Genomic DNA, 21836 nt, shown 5'->3' with positions numbered 1-21836 from the left:
TCACAGTAGCTTTATTTATATTAGCCCATATAACCCAAATGTCCATTAACAGTAGAATACATATATATTCTCACAATTAAGTTCTATACAGCAATAAAAACAAAACATTTTACAACTATACACAACATGGATAAATCTCACAAAATAATTTTGGGCCATAGAACTCATACACCCAAGAATACATACTATATAATTCCATTTATCTACAGTTCCCAGAACAGGTAATATAATCTATGATGACAGAAATCAGAAAAGGGGTTACCTTTGTGGTGAAGCATTGAACAGCGGAGGGCTTAAGAGAGCTTCATGAGGTGAAGAAGTTATGTACATTCACCTGTGTGGAGGTTACATGGATGTATGGGACGGGAGGGGTGTATGTGTATATGTGTATAAAAATTCCTCAAGCGCATTTAAGATTTCTATATTTTTCATATATTATAATGTACTTCAATAAAAAATGAAATGGAACAAATTCTTAAAACGTCTATGAAAGTGAGGGAGTTGCGGGGGGAAGATAGCTCATACATTGCTGGTGGGAGAGTAAACTGGTCCAGCTCCATGATATTCGGTAGTACATGTGAATATTACAGATGCACATAACTCTTTGACTCAGCAAATCAATTTCTAGTAATCTATCTTCAGAAATACTTACTCATATGTAAAATATTGTTATGTATAAGGGCAATATGAAAACATTTTTTATTGGCAAAAGGTTGGTAAGAACTGAAATGTCCATCAACAAGAAGCTAATTAAAAAAAAAAGACGACACTGTGGGACATCCTTAAGCTTCCTACACATCCTGTTTTTGTTTTTGTTTTGTTTTGTTTTTAAAAGAGACAGGGTCTTGATCTGTCATTCAGGCTGCAGTGCAGCAGCACCCATCTCCAACCTCTGGGCTCAAGCGATCCTCCTGCCTCAGCCTCCCAACTAGCTGGAACTACAGGCACATGCCACTATGCCCGGCTAATTTTTCTGTTTTTATTTTTGTAGAGACGAGATCTTGCTATGTTACCCAGGCTGGTCTTGAACTCCTGGGATTAAGTGATCCTCCCTCCTTAGCCTTCCAAAGTTCTGGAACTGCAGGTGTGAGCCACTGTGCCCAGCCACATCCTTAAATAATGAGGTTTGTTACACATTAATGTGGGACAATCTCTAAGTATACTGCATGGCTAACAAAGCAAATATAGTATCAAAAAAAGGAGGGGAAAGACTGTATCTATCATCTACCTGCTGTATAGACATCAGGTATCTCTGGAAGGATAAAATGGATCGCCTCTGGGAGGAAACTAATTAGCTGGGAGACAAAGATTGAAAGGTCTTATTAATTATCCTTTGAAAACCATATGAATATAGGGTAATCCTTATTTTAAGATATAACTATTTGTATTATCAGGCTGGTGTTAAAAAAAAAGATAAATTGATCTTTTTTAAGTAAATAAGTTATAAAAGCAAAGATTTCAGAACTGAGTACGTAAGGATTTTAAGATTTTGATTTGTGCTCCTTTTCATTATTCATAAGCATGAGGAACTTACCCATACTGTGTTGTTGTCAATACTGCTCCTCTCTTTTCCTTTTCAAGTTTTAACTTCTTCTTTCTTTCAATATTGGCCAGAGTTGGATAGTTTCTAGAAAATAATAAAAGTTCATTATAATACGGCTTTTACAGTACAACTTTAAGCAATCAAGCAATTGCTGAATTTAGCAATTTTGTTTAACAACTAACACAGCAAATTATAAACCTTTAACTGCTTCTACGGTTTTTTAAGAGGGAAAAAAGTACTTATGACAATGTTACTCAAAGTCTGGACCAGCTGCTGATCCACAAACTTTGCTAGCAGTCTGCAACTAGATAAGAAGGGTACACTGGAATTTAAATCAAATATATCATACAATGTGCTCAAACTGATCTAATTCATTTATATGGCATGTACCTATAAATACTGCTTTTAAAAAATTTTAAGTCTATTCAATTTATTCTAGTAACTACCTTTTATTTCTTTCTTATTTATTTATTTATTTTTGAGTCGGAATCTCGCTCTGTCACCCAGGTTGGAGTGCAATGGCACAATCTCAGCTCACTGCAACCTCAGCCTCCCGGGTTCAAGCAATTCTCCTGCCTCGGCCTCCCAAGAAGCTGGGATTACAGTCACCTGCCATCACGCCCAGCTAATTTTTGTATTTTTTTGTAAAGACAGGGTCACATCACGTTGGCCAGGCTGGTCTTGAACTCCTGACCTCAGGTGATCCACCCACCTCAGCTTCCCCAAATGCTGGGATTACAGGCATGAGCCACCACGCCTGGCCAAGTCTATTCAATTTCTTATGCAAACACATGCTAGGTATATCGAAATTACCAAGATGAGGAGGAGACAGTTCTCAAAAAATATACAGGCCAGGCACGGTGGCTCACGCCTGTAATCCCAGCATTTTGGGAGGCTGAGGTGGGTGGATCATTTGAGGTCAGGAGTTTGAGACCAGCTTGACCTACATAGTGAAACACCATCTCTACTAAAATACAAAAATTAGCCAGGTGTGGTGACGGGCGCCTGTAATCCCAGCTACTCGTGAGGCTGAGGCAGGAGAATCGCTTGAACCCAGGAGGTGAAGGTTGCAGTGAGCAGAGATTGTGCCACTGCACTCCAGCCTGGGTGACAGAGCAAGACTCCCTCCCATTAAATAAATAAATAAATAAATAAATAGTCTACCAGGAGGATAAGAAAAACACACAAATAGCGATAACATAAGACAAAAGTACCCCAAAGGGTATAAAGATTTGTGCAGGGGATGGTGTGGAACGGAAAGACTATATCTAATTGGAAAAATCCATAAAGAAAAGAAATGAAAGAAATTGGTCTTAAATGGTTACAGAAATGAGAGTGTGCTAAACAGGCCAAACAATGCAAACAAACCAAGACTTCAGAAAGTGAAAGAGGCTGGGCGTGGTGGCTCATGCCTGTAATCCCAGCACTTTGGGAGGCCGAAGTAGGTGGGTCACTTGAGGTCAGGAGTTCGAGACCAGCCTTGCCAACATGGTGAAACCCCATCCCTACTAAAAATACAAAAAATTAGCTGGGCATGGTGGCAGATGCCTACAATCCTAGCTACTCAGGAGGCTGAGACAAGAGAATTGCTTGAACCCAGGAGGTGGAGGTTGCAGTGAGCTGAGATCACGCTACTACACTCCAGCCTGGGTGACACAGCAAGATTCTGTCTCAAAAAAAAAGAAAAAGTGAAAGAGATATCTGGAGAATGACAAGTAATTAATACAGTAGGAAAAACAGTTACAGGCAATCAGACTGGAAAGGAAGACTCAGGCCAAAATATGCCTTGAATACAAAACTATAAAGTTTATATTTAATTCAGCAGCTGATGGAGAGCCACAGAAAGTTATGAACAGGGAGAGATATATACAAGGCAGTGATTAAGATGAAATCTGACAGAAGTGTGCAAGATTAATTGCTTTGTTTCTCTACACAGCTGTGTGGAGATGCAGACACCAAACTTTCAGGGTGAGGGCAATAGATTCCAGGAGTATCAAAAACACAGAAGGAGGGGAACAGCTCTCTACTACTCAATCTGGCTGCTGATCAGAGTAAGTTTTGAGAAACATCAACAAATGTTTTCTGCCATTGCTTCTAGGACACTTCTCTACCTTCTTCCTATTTTTAATAATTTCATTACTGACTTGAATAGCACAGACAATATATAAAGCCTATGGGTGGGGCATACTGAAAGACAGGAATGGAAATGACATTGGGTAAGTAGTTTAGTAATCAGAAAAAAATGCAATGAATTTCAGCGAGGACAGTGTGAAGCAATATATATCCAGTCAAGAAAAATAGACTCAATAAAAAAAGATGATGAATGTACAAACTATAAATAAACATAAAAGGAAACGATCAAGGTCATAGGAGATAAAAATCTGACAGTCAGTCAGCAATATATGACTACATTTTTAGAAAGCAAACATAATCTAAGGTTATATGAAGTAGACTCTGGCACTTGTATGAGTGTGAAGTCTTCCTCCAGGACACTCAAAAGCAGTCAGATACTCTCAGGGTACTGTTTCCAGTTCTGTACTTCCAAACTAAAGGAACGCCGAGGGAAAAAAAAAAAAAAGACTTGGAAGGGATTCAGAAGAGACTCAAGGATGATTAATAGGATGAAAAATAAAACCTCCAAAGAAAGATGAAAGGAATATTTGCAGCCTTTAAAAGAAGATGAGAAGTGACAATAAAAACAGTTTTACAGAGAGGATGGTCCAGTTGTTCTCAAACTGAAGAGAATATGCAGATGTAGAAATGAGAAAAACAGTGATGACTTTCACAGGCCTCACAGTGGTGAGACACATAACTCACAGCTACTCAACACCCTCCACAACTTTTAAATTTACTTCTTATTACTTAAGTTTCTTCAACATTTTTGCAGAGTATTGCAGACTCTTACCATGCTGGGCTATATGTTACATGATAAAATTAGGCACTACAGTGTACCATGTACCAGAGAGCAGATGCTAGGTAACTGCTTTTCAATAGTAAAGAATTTAAACGTGTTATAGCAAGTGGATTTTAGGTAAGACATAAGAAAGAATTACCCTAAATGAAACATCAAAGATGTGATGTGTAGAAACTCCTTTGATGGAAGCCTTCTAAAATAGCAAATTTTCTCTTTCTGGCAGACGGCAGTATCATGTTCCTAAAGGTAAGAAAACTTGTATTCCTAAAATTAAGTATCATGTTCCTAAAAGTAAGATTAGAGTTTTAAAAAGTTGTAAGATTTTATTTTTCTTGGTGCTGAAATCATTTTCCCTAAAGCCAAATCATACAGCATTAGTACTGCATAGGTCAGGAATTAAGAAAGAATCGCTTTTTTTGGTGGCTTTTTTGGGGAGGTAGGGGAAAGCAGGTTATTAGTGGAAAGCCTTAAAAGTTACCAAATTAAATACACTCTTCCAAAATTTATTACATTCTTATTTACACAGAATACAGATATTTAAAACTAGGGGAAAAAAGGTTGCTAGAAAGCAAATTATCCCAAAAGAGAAAAATCAGACACACAAGACCTAGTTACACACATAAACAACAGTAGGAAGCCACACTCCACCAACATGAAGCTGAGATAAATGAATAAGGAAACAAAGGAGCTCTGATGAAGGAGTTCAGGTTCCTAAAGTACAAGAAATAACAAATCCAAAGACTATTAAAAAAACATAAATTATGTCTTACATTGCAGTTACATACATGTAAAGCTTAGTCCAATATCTCCTGTTAGAGAATGGATAACATGAAGTTATAAAGACCATGACAAGGGAAATTTTCACAGTTGGTTTCTCTATATTTTTATCTACTAAAATCATTTTCTCCCTATACTTCTATCTTTCCCCAGTTCACTAAGAGGAAATGGCCCTGAAATTATGCTTTTTTCCTTCCTCTCTTCTCTCTCTTTCATTTTTTACCTCTTCTTCACCTTCCCCATTGCCTATACCTTATGCCTCCAGTGACAATCTTTAAGCACTACAGAGCCAACACATGGGCAAACCGTGCTAACCATTATCTTAGCACAGATCATTCTGGTCACATTATTCTCTCCAATTTTTTTTCCTATGCTCAAATTACGACCCATTTATTGGCTTTTCCCCTCTGCCTGTTCTATAAAATATAGTTACTCTTCCCACTCTCATTGAACCACAACTGCTTCCACACAAGCTACACTACTGTACTTTTATTTCTTTCTGAACATCAAAAAGATGTAGCATTCTTTAGGAGCAGATCTCCTGTGCTGGAATTCTGCACGAACCAGGGAAACAAAAGGATTTCCTCAGAGTCACAGTAAGCGTTGAAATAAATTGTAAAACTTCTCCACCTAGTGGACTCCCAGTCTGCTGTGAAAAATGTTCCACTGTTTTCTACAATAAAAGCTAGGTTTTGGAAACAAACCTCTACCACTCATTTTCCCTAAAGCCAAATCATACAGCACTGGTACCGCACAGGTCAGGAATTAAGAAAGAATCACTTTTTTTGGTGGCTTTTTTGGGGAGGTAGGGGAAAGCAGGTTATTAGTGGAAAGCCTTAAAAGTTACCAAATTAAATACACTAGATACCTCTGAGTCTGACTAACCTGAAAAATACAGAGATGAAGAAATAAAGACAAAGATGTACTTTTGTTAAAGATAAAGAAGCCACATGCCAAGCAAACCTTCAGAGTTTTCTTTAGGCTTTAAAATTCTTACTCTGTGAACTCTTTCACAAGCTTTTCCTAACACAGCAGTTACATAAAGACCTTTTTTGTCCTGCATGTCAAAAGAATATAGTGGCTTCATCAGAAAGAATGTAGCTCTCGCAGAAAGACTAAATTTATGAAATAAGGACTATTCTGCCATACCAATGTGGAGCTTACTCTTTTTAGGAGTTTAATATTTTTTAAAAACTGAGAATGACAGGAATGTAGAAGTAAGTATATTTTCGTAACAGGTTTTTTTTTTTTGTTCGTTTGTTTGTTGTTGTTTTTTAATTATACCTTAAGTTCTAGGGTATATGTATGTGCACAACGTGCAGGTTTGTTACATATGTATACTTGTGCCATGTTGGTATGCTGCACCCATCAACTTGTCAGCACCCATCAACTTGTCATTTATAATTCCCAATGCCATCCCTCTCCCCTCCCTGCTGTTTGTTGTTTTTTTATTGAGACAGTCTCACTCTGTTGCCCAGGTTGGAGTACAGTGGCATGATCTTGGCTCACTGCAACCTCCGCCCCCTGGGTTCAAGCAATTCTCCTGCCTCAGCCTCCCAAGTATCTGGGATTACAGGCACATGCCACGATGCCCGGCTAATTTTTGTATTTTTAGTAGAGATAGGGTTTTGCCATGTTGGCCAGGCTGATCTCGAACTCCTGACCTCAAGTGATCTGCCCACCTCGGCCTCCCAAAGTGCTGGGATTACAGGTGTGAGTCACCGCGCCCGGCCCATAATAGGTCTTTAAAAAACTGCTAGTGGGGATAGTATTTGTGTATTTTTGAGAAATCTATCAAGCATACCAATAGAAGAGCAGTATTTCCCATATCCTCCAATAAAATATACATATAGAAAAAACATATATAACATAAACTTCAGAATACGTTAAAGAGCAATAACCTGAGAAACAAAATATGGAAGAACCTCAGATGAACTCAGCCAGTGCCCAAAGAATTTTCAGAGCACTTACTAACAAAGCAACACCACAGGTACAAATAAACTTCTTCCAAAACTGTCATCTTCACCCCATTTCCTCATTCTCTTTAAACACCTCTAAATTTCACAAACCTATAACCTCACTTATTGCCAACAGATTTTGCCCATTCCTCTTCCAAGGCACTTCTGCCTGCTGTCATAGCATACCTCTGGAAACCAGAGCTAGACTCTATCCCCTCTGCCCCCACCTGTCCTACATAAAAAGAATCACCAGCAAGCCTGTCAAACACTTGCTCAAGCCAATCCTTTATTCAGAAGGATAGAGCTGCTTCCAAAACTCACCTACAGTTTTGAAATTCCACTGTGCCACTAAGAATTAAAGCAAACACTGCTAATAGCCTATTCTCCCCCATTCCTTAGCAATTTTGTTTTGGGGCATCCCATCAACTCCACTCCCACTGAAGGTAGTCAAGCAACCCACTTCTAGCCAATGAGATCCATATAAGTATCTCCTGGTTGGAACTAAAAACAAAGCTACTGTTTTCCCAATGAAAAGGGGGGAAACAAGGCTACATATACCTTTTGCCTTTTTCTCTTCTTTCTGCCTATTCTGTGGCTTAATATTTGCATATGCAAGAACATTCTGGTGACAGGCAAGAGGAGAGCCACCTACTCCAGTGCAACAAGAGACCGCCTACGTCCATGGTACTGTCATGCAGCAACAGCAGCCCTGATTTTTTTTTTTTTTTAACCTTGGGAAAACGACACCTCTTTGCACTAAGCCGTGGTAGTAAGGTTGCCATTCCATTTCCTACAGCATGACTAGCTGACGCAAGCACCACTGCACCCTACCATCTCCTTTTATCTGAATACTTTCCATGCTCAAATAGGCATATCTTGATTTAAAACTATCCTCCTAAACAGTTTGGCAGTTCCTCATAAAGTTAAACATATGCTTACCATATGACTAACCAATCCCACTCCTGGATATTTATCCAAGCCAAATAAAACCCTATATTCAAAACAAAAACCTACACATGAGTGTTTATGAAGACTTTACATAAAGGCTAACTACTGGAAACAACACTCAACTGGGAATGGATAAACAAACTGTGATGCATCCACGCAATGGAAAAGAGTAATACTCAGCAATAAAAAACAAACAACTGCTACAAGGAACAACATGGATAACTCTCAAATGCAGACTAAGAATAAGTGAGTCAGACTATAAAGGCCACATACTATATGATTCCATTTATGTGATGTTTCTGCAGAAGTATGAATATAAGAACAAAAAATAAACCAGTGGTTGCCAGTGGGTGGAGGGGAGGCTGCCATCAGGGCATAAGGCAATTTTTCCAGGTGAAGAAACACTGTTCTATATCATGATTCTGGTGGTATTTACATGACAGTACATATTTGTCAGAACTATCCACTAAAAAGGGTGAATTTCACTATCTGTACAATATACATTAAAATAAATTGGGGGAGGGAGACACAGCACCTCTTATAGGAAGTCTTGAAAAACACATTGATGGCCCTCCCCTCCAAAAACTCAAATATCCCTTGACCAGTCAGGATTATCCCTACATAGCTAAAATTAAAGCTTCAGTTACCTGTGGTCTTATGGCCACCTCATATATATTTATTCATTTCATATTACAGTGAGAATCCTAAAGGCAAGAGGTCACTTGTGTCTGTTTTTGGTGAACTCAGCCACATAGCAAAATCTCTGTCCTTTCAAATACTGAATGTTCACCTCTAATTTTCAAACTAAACTACTGTCAAGAAGTTATTCAAAGATAAGCAAAATGTCTATTAACATTTATTGAAAGGTTGCTGAGATTTCTTGCTAACATTAGAAAATCAAACTAGTCTTCTACAGGAACTTTATATAAATACATGCTGCCTAAGCTAGTTTTCATCTTCAAATATTAATACTCCTCAAGTTTCTCTAGCCAGTGGAAAATTTTTCCTTTAAACATTTGTTGCACAAAACCACAAGGGGGCATAGTTCGCACTCACGTAGGGAAAAGTCATTAACACTTTAAAATGCGGATCAATTTGGTTTGTCTCAGTGATGGTCTACCCTATGTAGCGAGAATTTAATGTTCAAAACCACAGCAGTTTAAGTACTATTAGTTACACTATAATTTCCAAGCATAATTATTAATCATATCAACACATTTCTGCCCAATTTCTCTAAGAACAACAAAGGTACAGCTCAAACATTACTTACAAATACAAGTCTCAGTAAGATTTCTCCAACCACTTACTTGTGTGTACCAAAACAGAATTATACCCATAATAAAAATATCTTCAAGCCCCATTTACACACAATAACATTTATAAGCCTTCCCTATAACTGTGGCACTATGGGATAGAAACAGCCAGGTAAAAGTTGGTTCTTACATTTCAGAGCTCACACTTAATTCAAGAATAAAAGACACATATGCAAAGAAGTTCACCAACAGGGTCATAATAAAGGATATCTGTGCTAAAGAGGCAGAAAGGAGGTACCGTATTCAAAGAAGGGCAAGACATTTCTCTAGGCAGATGAGAAAAAATATCCCCAAAAGTGGATGGATTTCAGATGAGCTAAGAGCAATGAGCAGAACTTGAAAGATGGAGAAGGTAAGGCCGGGCGCAGTGGCTCACACCTGTAACCCCAGCACTTTGGGAGGCCGAGGCGGGCCAATCATGAGGTCAGGAGATTGAGACTATCCTGGCTTAACATGGTGAAACCCCATCTCTACTAAAAATACAAAAAAAAATTAGCCGGCCGTGGTGGCAGGCGCCTGTAGCCCCAGCTACTCAGGAGGCTGAGGCAGGAGAATGACGTGGACCCAGCAGGCAGAGCTTGCAGTGAGCCGAGATCATGACACTGCACTCCAGCCTGGGCAACAGAGCGAGACTCAGTCTCAAAAAAAAAAAAAAGAAAAGATGGAGAAGGTAAGATCTTCCAGAAGCAGCACCATGAACAAAACTAAAAGGGCAAGAGTTCACAAACCCTGTATGAGATATGATAAATAACAAGTATGGCTGAGACAAAAAGCCCCTATAAGCAAATAATGTGGAAATAACCAGAAAAGACAAGTTAAGCCCACATTATAGGATTCTGGTTGCTAGTTCTACGGAGTTTTATTCTCATGGGCATTTTAGTTGATTAAAAATAAAATCAGTTTAGGAAACTTTTAAATTTTACACTACACAGTCATCCATATAACTAAGAAACATATGCATATTGAACATCTCATTTTGCACCACAAAACAACAAACACAAAGAAAATACCCTAAATTTCTCTTTGGTCAAGCCAACTTCTTAAGTCAGATAGCACTGCCAAGTGTTCACTTGCAGACTACATTTCAATTGTGTGGGTTTTCTTGAACAGGATGTAGCAACTGAGCCAGAGCTGGGATTTTGCCAGATGAGTGCAATGGAGGACAAAGGAAGAAGGAAGCTGATATTGATAGGAGCAGCTGAAGTGAGCTAGGCTGGGTAGGGAAGTGAAGGAAGAAGGAATATGACAGAAAAACAAGGTAAAGAGGATGGGAAGCCTCAACTATTCCAAGCCTGGTAGAGGTGACAGTGAGCTGGACAGATGGAAAGAGGAGTACGTCCAACTTTAGAATCCAGGATGTAAAGTAAGTGGCTGAAACTGCATGAAGGTGAAGGGCACTGGAAATTTATTTTGTTTTGTTTTGTTTGAGACAAGGTCTCGCTCTATTACCCAAGCTGCAGCGCAGTGGTGTGAGTTGCCCACTGCAACTTCAAACTCCTGGGCTCAAGGGATCTTCCTGCCTCAGTCTCCTGAGTGGCTTGGACTACAGGTGCAGACCACTACGCCTGGCTAATTTTTTATTTTTGTAGATACAGGGTATCACTTGATTGCCCAGGCTTGGCGGTTAGAAATCTGAAAGTGAAAAGGTATTGAATGAATTCAAAATATATACAATTCCACTGCAGCATCTAACATGCCAAGGGCGAGCGACAAAAGCAATCAATCCCCGGGGAGGGTATGAGAATTGAAGACAGATGGCACAGAGCTCAAAGGAGAAGGGCCAAGGAGGAATCACCTGGAACCCTCATCAAGTCCGCCCTGTGTATGTCACAACATCAGTCACTTTCTGTTCTCGTTTTATTTGACCTTTCCATCACAATCTGCACTGCTAACCATATCTCCCTTCTCAAATTCTCCCCTCCGCTGGCTTCCAGAGGAAGTTTTCTTCGACCTCTCTGGTTACCACTCAGCAGGCTTGTTGGATTTTATTCTTTATTAGACCTTTATGTTGTAAGGGCTCAAGGTTCAATATTAGGCTACCTTCTCTTTCCACTCTACCCTGTCTCTGTGGGGAATCTCTTCCATATTCACAGTTTCATGACTCAGAAAACTATCTCCAGTCTAGTCTGGTCCAAGTCCCAATGCCTACTCAACATCTTCAAATAGATGCCTCAGGATCTCCTCAGACTCAACAATGTCCAAACCAATACCTCCAAACCCCATCCTCTTCCAGTGTTCCCTGCCTCAGTAAGAGGAACCACCTTTCACAGAGGTGCTCGGCCCAGAAACCTGGAAGTCTCCTAAAACCTCTCTCCTCTTCAACCTCATAATCATTTAATCCCCACTGTCCATTTTCACCTCCCAAATGTTCTACATCCACCTAGTTCTCTCCACCCCCACAACTGCCATCTTTTTTTCTTACCTATACTCACAGTTCCTTGAACATGCTAACCTCTGTCCGACCACTAATCCCTGCCTCCCCTTATCTTTTCCTAGTTAGTTCTGAGTTCAGCTACCCCTCCCTTTGTCATGAAACATGCTAATCTTCCAGACGAGATGAAATCCCCTTCCTCTTTTTTTTTGTTTTGAGACAGAGTCTCGCTCTGTCGCCCAGGCTGGAGTGCAGTGGCACAATCTCAGCTCATTGCAAGTTCCGCCTCCCGAGTTCACGCCATTCTCCTGCCTCAGCCTCTGGAGTAGCTGGGACTACAGGTGCGTGCCACCACGCCTGGCTAATTTTTTTGTATTTTTAGTAGAGACGGAGTTTCATCGTGTTAGCCAGGATGGTCTCGATCTCCTGACCTTGTGATCCAACTGCCTCGGCCTCCCAAAGTGCTGGGATTACAGAAGTCCCCTTCCTCTTATATGCTGAGGGAGGGAATAGTAGAGGGTCATGGGAGAGTGAAAGTGCTATAGACAAAGTAGAAAGAGTAAAGTTGGTTACCATTAATTTAATAGTGGTTCCACATTTCCCAGTTTAAATGATTTAATTTATACAACCACAAGATAGAAGAACCAAAGTTGGCAAATCGAGAAGTCACTTCAGACTTTTCCTATACCCTTCAGTAAACTCAAAGCTTCAGAAATGTAAGTTTAGTCAGATAACTTTCGAGTTGTTTTACAATCAGTGCTGACTAGTAACTGCTACCATTCCCCTCAAGAGAATTAAACATTTATAAAAGGGACTGACACCAATGAGTTGAATGAACCTCTAACTGATCAAAGTCAAGGCTAAGTAGCAATGGGAAAAAACCTAGTGTCTTAGCAGTTAGGCCATTTCCATCCCATCTAGCAGGATACAATCTTTCATACATTCAGCAGCAGCTCTTTATAATGTACATGTCAGAAAGGAAGTGGAGTTAACTTCTTGTTTGATTACTGCTCTATGCAAAAAATGAAAGAAGAAGGAAAGAAAAGGAGAAGAAAGGAGGAGGAGGAGGAAGAGGAGGAAGAGGAGGTGGAAGAAGAGGAGGAAGAGAAGGAGGAGGAGGAAGAGGAGGAAGAGGAAGAGGAGGAGGAGGAAGAGAAGGAGGAGGAAGAGGACAAGGAGGAAGAGGAGGAAGAGGATGAGGAGGAAGAGGAGGAAGAGGATGAGGAGGAAGAGGAGGAAGAGGACAAGGAGGAGGAAGAAGAAAAAGAAGAGGAAGAACAAGAGGAGGAAGAAGAAACAACCAACAGATAGAAAAGAAACAAGGAGAACAAACAAAACATTAAAAAAAAAAAGCCCAGCTACTTGGGGAGTGATGTCATGAGGAGAAAAACTTGTATCTGCAAAGAAGCTACCTACAGAAGGCAAGGAGCTTCAGATCCCGTGCTTCAAAATTCCTAAGTCAAACTACTTCATGGTCTCAGTCCATTTTATGTTGCTATAACTGAATACGTGAGATTGGATAATTTATAAAGAAAAAAAAATTATTTCTTGCAGTTTTGGTGGCTGGGTGGGGACTCTCTGTAGAGTCCCAAGGCAGCAGAGGGCATCACATGGCAAGGGGGTGCACAGGAGACAGGCAAACTGATCTTTATAATTGACTCACTCTGATGATAATAAGCCCACTCCCCTGATAATTCATGAATCCTTTAATCCATTAATCCACCAATCCATGAATGAATTAATCCATTTATGAGGGTTCTACCTTCATGATCCAATTACCTCCCAAAGGTCCCACCTCTCAACACTGCCACACTGGGGACCAAGTTTCCAACAAATGAACTTTTGGGGAACACATTCAAACCACAGCATGGTCCAAACTCCTTCAACTTCTAAGTTTGATCTTGCAATTGGCTAAGGCTCCCTTATCACTGCCACGGTTAAGTATTCCCACTCTATACTATTTAACAGTACTTCAGTCAACAAATATGTATTTCTCACATACTAAATTCTAGGCACTGTGCAAAGCACAGCAGAATCAAAGATGTATAAGAGCAGGGCCAACTATAATGTAATGTGACAAATGTACTATGGTTGTATAAATAAGCTATGTATTTGCAAAGGAGGTAGTAACTAATGCTTTAGGGTAGTGTATTTCAGGGACTGGCAACCAGCCAATCCACACACACCAGAGTAGAAATCAACTATGTCACTAAGCATGATATTTAGTTCAGCTGACATTTTTTCATTTTTTCTTATCAATAAAGGAAGTAATATACTGATTTACATTCTGGTACAAGCTCTTTTGTTATAGACTGGCACTCTGGTAGCACTGACATAGAGGAAGTGAAGAGTAAGAAGAGAGTGGTAAATCAGGCAACCTTTAAAACAGGCCTACAAGATAAATGAGATTTTGCCAAAGAGATCAAAGGAAAAAGGCATTCTAATATACTCTACTCCAGGTGGCCTAGATTCCTTCATTTGTTAGCCACAGATGCTCTTGAAATGCTACGTTATGTCCACCAAGTCCCTGTTGACTGGCTAGACCCGACTTGTTTAAAAATTGAATTCCTCGGCTGGGCATGGTGGCTCACGCCTGTAATCCCAGCACTTTGGAAGGCCAAGACAGGTGGATCACTTGAGGTCAGAAGTTCGAGACCAGCCTGGCCAACATGGCAAAACCCTGTCTCTACTAAAAATACAAAACTTAGTCAGGTGTGGTGGCACACACCTGTAATCCCAGCTACTTGGGAGGCTGAGGCAGGAGAATCACTTGAACTCAGGAGGTGGAGGTTGCAGTGAGCCGAGATTGCGCCACTGCACTCCAGCCTGAGTAACAGAGTGAGACTCTGTCTCAAAAAAAAAATTGATTTCTAATTGTCCCTTCACCCTCATCCAACTCTTTCCTTTGCACATAGTATTAATACCTGATACACGTTTGTTGAATTATATTTATTCTCAGTTAGTTCTGAATCTTCATGCTTCTGCTGGTCTCCCTCACAATTACCTCTAAAGCTGTAAAGGGCAGCATCTAACTTTTTCACAGAAGAGTACATCTGGCACATCACCACCCATGTCAGTGTATTTAAACTGAACCTTAAACTAAGGTGAGCCAAGTACAAATGTAACCTGCTGTTCACAAGAGTTTGAAGTATCTTTCTTGACCTTTAAGGATAGTTCTTCTTGTTTTCATCCCAGGCTCTCTTTGTTTTTTAATTCCAGGAAAAGAGCAGTTGACTTTAAAAGTGCAACTGATCATTAGAGTAGTTCTGCATAGTCTTCCGCTTCAGGAAGAAGCGTTCTAGTCTTTTCTGAGAAGGCAGTATAACAGGGCCCTAGTGGAATTTCAAGTATATTACAGCTAGACATCAACTAAACTTTCTTCCTTAGTAAGTGTAAAACCACAAGTTACATGGCGATGCTCAAATTTCTTTAATTACAGGAATGAATTCCTGATCTTCTCATTGTTAAGGAAAAGCACCTGTATATCTTAGCCTTAGCACCTGTATATCTTATTTAGAGGTAAGCCTGGGATGAAAACAAGAAGAACTATCCTTAAAGATCAAGAAAGATACTTCAAACTCTTGTGAGCAACAGGTTACATTTGTACTTGGCTCACCTTAAGGGTTTTGGTTTAAATCCACTGACATATGTGGTGATGTACCAGATGTACTGTTCTGTGATAATACACTTCTGTATAATACACTTTTTGGTAACAGCATCCACCCATTATTGCCTCAACCACTGAACATCTAATAGGTGACATGTAGTAGCCCCCCTCAAAAAGCAACATACAGTCCCATTATGACGCATTCGCTACTTAAATGAAGAGTTCTTATTAGGTCTTCCTAAAACTACATTCACTAATAGTCTTACATAATATGCCTTATGGTCCTGTTCCCTAGTTCCAACATTCTAAGGGAATTCAATGAATTTAACTATATTAATAAGCCTTGCCACAGTAAAATAGTTATTTCACCAGTTTTGAACTCTACTCACTTCCTTCTTTCTTCCCTCCACCGTGCAATTTCCTCTGGAGTGTCTAACTTGATCTTCTTCATGCCAGGAGCATGCATCTAGGGGGAAAAAGCCTGCTGAACATCAGGAGGAAATATCATATGCTTTTTTTTTTTTTTTTTTTTTTTTTGAGATGCAGTCTCGCTCTGCCGCCCAGGCTGGAGTGCAGTGGCCGGATCTCAGCTCACTGCAAGCTCCGCCTCCCGGGTTCACGCCATTCTCCTGCCTCAGCCTCCCGAGTAGTTGGGACTACAGGTGCCCGCCACTGCGCCCGGCTAGTTTTTTGTATTTTTTAGTAGAGACGGGGTTTCACCGTGTTAGCCAGGATGGTCTCGATCTCCTGACCTCGTGATCCGCCCGTCTCGGCCTCCCAAAGTGCTGGGATTACAGGCTTGAGCCACCGCGCCCGGCCTATCATATGCTTTTGACTAATTTGGAGACTTTGTTTCTACAGGTAAACTTATGTTGGATACAATTTTAAAACTAAGTAAGGAGGTTGTATCTATCTACTATAACTTTTTCCTTAAAGAAAGAAGAATCTACCATGTATTTAATTAGTGCTATTAATAGAGGGAAAAGGGGTAACATAATTTTGATTACAAAGTAGATATGTCACCCATTCTTTCAAATCACATTAAACACCCAAATGAATGACTTACCAACCAAAACCTAGAGAGGTCACTAAAGATACGAGTAGACGTGACAATCTGTAGCAGCATGGTGTAGTAAAGCAGTATACAATTTGGAGTCAAGAAACTGAGGTCCAAGAATCAGTTCTCAGGACTTGGGCAATTCATTTTTTAAAATATTTTAAATGGGGCCAATGTAAACAACCACAGTTGTTTGTGAGGAAAAACTTGAATAAATGATGTCCAAATCCTTACAAAGTACTCCATGAATGTTACTTATTATTAGGTATATAAATGAACAGTTGTGAAGATAACAGATCAATAAAATAAAAAGAGCATGTATTTAAAAATAGGATAAAAAAACAGAACTTACATTTCTCCAATGGAACTGGACAATCTTCTCGTGTGCAGTAAAAGAGCAATCTACTTCAGGGCACTATAAGAGTTAAAAAAAAAAAACAAAAAACACTATTTAATAAATGTTTCCATGTTACATTTACCCCACTATACATACACAGACATATTCTGGCTGTATTACATAGTTATCCCATCTACATGGTATTATCTCTGCATACTTATGTCAGTAGTAAAACAAAAATGATTCCAAAACAGGGCTGCCTTTAGGCAAAGGAATGACACTCTCAGAGTACACGGCACAATAATGTATCTTATTTACTTCTCCACTTGAGTGAAGGCATACATCGGTAAACCTGTGAAATGTTGATTCCTAAAGTTGAGGGGCATTCCCAAAAGCAGAAAAAGAACCTTTCCAAACCAAAGGTTTCCTTTTTAACCTTTAAAACATTTTGGTTAAAGTTTTCTAGAAAGTACTTGACAAGGTGTGGACCAGCCTTTGAGGGTGACAGGCACGGCCACATTACACAGTATGGTTCAAGGGCAGACTTAAAGGGGAAAGAACTCATCAAGATGCACAAGGTAACTGGAGGGGACCACAGCCTCTTCCCAAGCAGTAGAGGTACACAAATACAAAAAGCTGCCAGAGCTCCCTTCTTTGCTACCACCTTACCTCCTCCCTGAAGCAGTGGGATCCCCACTTTCAAACCCCAGGGTCACTGCCCCCGTCTGTCAAGTCATCAAACTATATTTCTATGGAAACTATAAACTTTAAAGGAAAACAAGCTTGGAATTTCTACCAAATATACATATAGAAGAAGGCCACTTTGCTACATCAGTTTCAGGACAACTAAGAAAACCTACTTTTGTATGTTCAGACATGTGTTTGTCATACTTTTCTTGATTTTTAAAACCACGATCACAGGTATCACAAAAAAAGTGAAAAACTGGTTCCTTTCTTTTCTGCAAACAAAAACAGAGAGGAATTAGGCTTTTGGTGAAAAATCTCTAATCAACAATAAAAACATAACTATTGTTCTAGTAATACATACTTTGATGTTTCCAATAACCCTTTCATGTGGGAGAAACTTGTGAGTATATTTCCAATGAAGAGATTATTCTGTTTCTTTCTTTTATTTTGTTTTTAACAAATATATTAGTAAACTCCAGGCATAATTTTAAACTTTTTAAATCCAAATAGTGCTAATATAAATTATGAGCAGATTGCAAATTGGTTATCTAATTAAGACTCAGTACAGAATATGTTGAAATGACCTGAAAATAGAGTAAAAACAGCAGCTCCTCTTTTAGAAAAAAATAACTACCGCTGACCCTTGAACAACACAGGTTTGAACTGCAAGGGTCCACTTATAAAAGGATTTTTTTCAATAAATATATTGCAAAAATTTTTTTGGAGATTTGTGACAATTTGGAAAAACAGATAAACCACATAGCCTTAGAAATATCAAAAAAAAGAAAAAAAGAAATAGTTAAGTATGTTAGGAAAGTATAAAATATATGTGGACACCATTCTATTTATATATTAACCAACTATTTATGTTATTAGTAAGACTTCCAGTCAACAGTAGGCCATCAGTAGTTAAGTTTTAGAGGAGTCAAAAGTTATACACAAACTTTTGACTGCACCCCTAACTGTTGCGTTGTTCAAATATCAACTATATGGCCAGGCTTGTTGGCTCATGCCTGTAATCCCAGCCCTTTGGGAGGCAGAGGCAGGTGGATCACTTGAGGTCAGGAGTTCAAGACCAGCCTGGCCAACTTAGTGAGACCCCAATTCTACTAAAACTACAAAAATTAGCCAGGGGTAGTGGTGTGCGCCTGCAGTCCCACTTACTCTGGGAGGCTGAGGCAGGAGAATTGCGTGAACCCAGGAGGCGGAGGCTGCAGTGAGCCAAGATCGTACCACTGCACTCCAGCCTGGGTGTCAGAGTGAAACTCCATCTCAAAAAAATAAATAAATAAATAAAATGAAAGTACCAAATATATAGCTATTTTTAAAACCACAGAAAAGAAAAAAAAATTTAGGTAAATATTATTTTTGAATCATAATTTGCTATATTCATGTTTAACCATAAAATTCCTTTTTATAGCAAGGCTCCACTGTGGCAATAATGGAAGCAAAACACTGAAGACAGTTATGACAGAAATGCAAGATATAAAACAGTAATATAGGGACCAAGGGGTCAAATTCAAGAACATCTTTCAAATACCTTTTTTTTCTGTTTTTTACTGGGAGGTAAGCTGAAGTCTGTGAATTTTGCATCATACTTTCGTGGATAATAAGAATGTTTAACTAAAAAAAAAAGAGATCCATAAACGTTTGAAACAATATAATTATTTAAATTATAATTAAATTTTATCTACTATAGTATGTTACAAATATTTCAGTAAAAACACTGCTAAACTACCCTTCTAGGAGGAATAGTAGTTCAAACAAAATAACAAAGATTAAGATTAGTCTACCAAATGACTATTTTTCAAACAAAGACTGGTGTGATATGTCCACAGATGCTTTAGGCGTCAAAGTTCAGAAATGGACAACCTAACCTGATGAAATTCCTTCGGTTATTTCAAATATCAGAAATGTAACCAGTAAAATCCCCAACACAGCTCCTTCAGCATCAATTTCACATCAGGAAAACAGAACCTTGTGAAATATATCTCCTCTCAAATCCCACTGTACTTTTCTATTCTTATTACCATGCCCCAAGTCAGAAATTCTGATCTTCCACCAGATTACTCGTAGATTGTCTTCCAGTTCCTAAGCCCCCTCTTCCAACAAACCTTGCATACTGACACAAAAAAAAAAAATTCTCCAATCCTGTCACAACTTGACTCAAAAATCTGCATATGGGCCAGGCATGGTGGCTCATGCCTATAATCCTAGCACTTTGGGAAGCTGAGGCAGGAGGATTGCACAAGACCAGGACTTCAGGACCAGCCTAGGTAACCTCACATGACCCCATTTCTACAAAAAAATTTAAAAATTAGCTTGGCATGATGGCACGCACCTGTAGTCCAAGCTGCAGTGGAGGTTGAGGTGGGAGGATCACTTGAGCTCAGGACTTTGAGGCTGCAGTAAGCCATGATCATGCCACTACACTCCAGCCTGGGCAACAGCACAAGACCTTGTTTCTGTCTCTTTTTTAAAAATTATTCTTTTTATAGGCCGGGCGCGGTGGCTCAAGCCTGTAATCCCAGCACTTTGGGAGGCCGAGATGGGCGGATCACGAGGTCAGGAGATCGAGACCATCCTGGCTAACACAGTGAAACCCCGTCTCTACTAAAAATACAAAAACTTAGCCGGGCGAGGTGGCAGGCACCTGTAGTCCCAGCTACTCGGGAGGCTGAGGCAGGAGAATGGCGTAAACCCGGGAGGCGGAGCTTGCAGTGAGCTGAGATCCGGCCACTGCACTCCAGCCTGGGTGACAGAGCGAGACTCCGTCTCAAAAAAAAAAAAAAAAAAAAAAAAAAAAATTATTCTTTTTATAGAGATGGGGTCTCACTACATTGCCCAGGCTGATCTCACACTCCTGGCCTCAACCGATCTGCCTGCCTCAGCCTCCCAAAGTCCTGGGACTACAGGCATAAGCCACCACGCCCAGCTGACCCTGTCTCTTATTTATTTATTCATTTTTTGGTCGGTGGGGGGAGATGGAGTTTTGCTCTTGTTGCCCAGCCTAGAGTGCGGTGGCACAATCTTGGCTCACTGCAACCTCCGCTTCCCAGGTTCAAGCGATTCTCCTGCCTCAGCCTCCCGAGTAGCTGGGATTGCAGGCATGTGCCACCACGCCTGGGTAATTATTGTATTTTTTAGTAGAGACAGGGTTTCACCATGTTGGCCACACTGGTCTCGAACTCCTGACCTCGTGTCTTGGCTTCCCAAAGTGCTGGGATTACAGGCGTGAGCCACTGCACCCGGCCCCTTGTCTCTTAAAAAAAAAAAAAAAAAAAAAGTGGGGGGAGGGGCTGGCATGATGGCTCACGCTTATAATTCCAACACTTTGGGAGGCCAAGGTGGGTGGATCACTTGAGCCCAGGAGTTTGAGATCAACCTGAGTAGCCTGGCGAGACTGTCTCTACAAAAAATACAAAAATTAGCCAGGCTTGGTGGTGTGTGCCTGTAGTCCCAGCTACTTGTGAGGCTGAGATGGGAGAAACACTTGAGCCCAGCAGGTCGAGGCTGCAGTGAACTGTATATGTGCCACTGCACTCCAGCCTGGGCGACAGAACAAGACCCTGTCTCAAAAAGTAATAATAATAAAGGATGAGTTTGACCTTCTCTCATTCTCTCTCATCATGTGATGCCTTCCTTGATGTTACAATGCAGCAAGGTCCTCAAGAGCCACTTGATCTTGGACTTAACCTCCAAAACTATCAGCCAAATAAATTTCTGTTCATTATATATTACCCAACAGGTCATACTCTGTCATGGTAGCACAATAGGGACTAAGACAGCTTCCTAGAGACCTTCCATGAGATTCTAATTTACTTTCTTACCCTACTCTTCCCCCATACCTTTTACATACTCTGCTTCAGTCACACCAGGACCCTGCAATCTCCAGAACTTGCCTTGTATTGACACCTCCTTCTCTACCTAAGAAACATCTCTTCCCAAATTCTATACATCTCCTAAAACACTTCTTCCAAAAGCTTTTCCCAATTTCCTCTACATTCTGAAATCAGCTATTATATGCCTCTATCATCAGTCACATTGTATTTTGGTTCATACTTATGAACATATCTCATCTGACTTAGCCAAGTCCATATTTCCAGCATCTGCCATACAATAAACACTAACTGTCTGGGCCAGGCGGGGTGGCTCATTCCTGTATTCCCAGTGCTTTGGGAGGCCAAGGCGGGCAGATCACTTGCAGTCAGCAGCTCGAGACCAGCCTGGCCAATATGGTGAAACCCAGTCTCTACTAAAAATACAAAAATTAGCCAGGCGTGGTAGTGCGTGCCTGTAGTCCCAGCTACTCAGGAGGCTGAGG

At 40.1% G+C, this 21836-nt stretch overlaps 1 protein-coding gene across 1 annotated transcript in view; it reads right to left on the bottom strand.

The window, feature by feature from the left end:
- The window catches only part of LOC105491697 (nuclear FMR1 interacting protein 1), a 53063-nt gene that overhangs the window by 26821 nt on the left and 4406 nt on the right, over positions 1 to 21836 (bottom strand). Inside the window, exons 2-6 of the mRNA XM_011758280.3 lie at positions 19053 to 19135; positions 17686 to 17784; positions 16841 to 16903; positions 15821 to 15897; positions 1535 to 1627 (exon numbers count right to left, since the gene is read on the bottom strand). Of these exons, the coding sequence (XP_011756582.2) occupies positions 1535 to 1627; positions 15821 to 15897; positions 16841 to 16903; positions 17686 to 17784; positions 19053 to 19135 (415 nt within the window). The remainder of the gene's footprint in view (positions 1 to 1534; positions 1628 to 15820; positions 15898 to 16840; positions 16904 to 17685; positions 17785 to 19052; positions 19136 to 21836) is intronic.

The sequence above is a fragment of the Macaca nemestrina genome, chromosome 16 (genome assembly GCF_043159975.1).
Source record: "Macaca nemestrina isolate mMacNem1 chromosome 16, mMacNem.hap1, whole genome shotgun sequence".
Classification (NCBI taxonomy): domain Eukaryota; kingdom Metazoa; phylum Chordata; class Mammalia; order Primates; family Cercopithecidae; genus Macaca; species Macaca nemestrina.
Note: the sequence above shows the minus strand (reverse complement) of the source record. Positions and strands in the feature narration are given on the sequence as shown.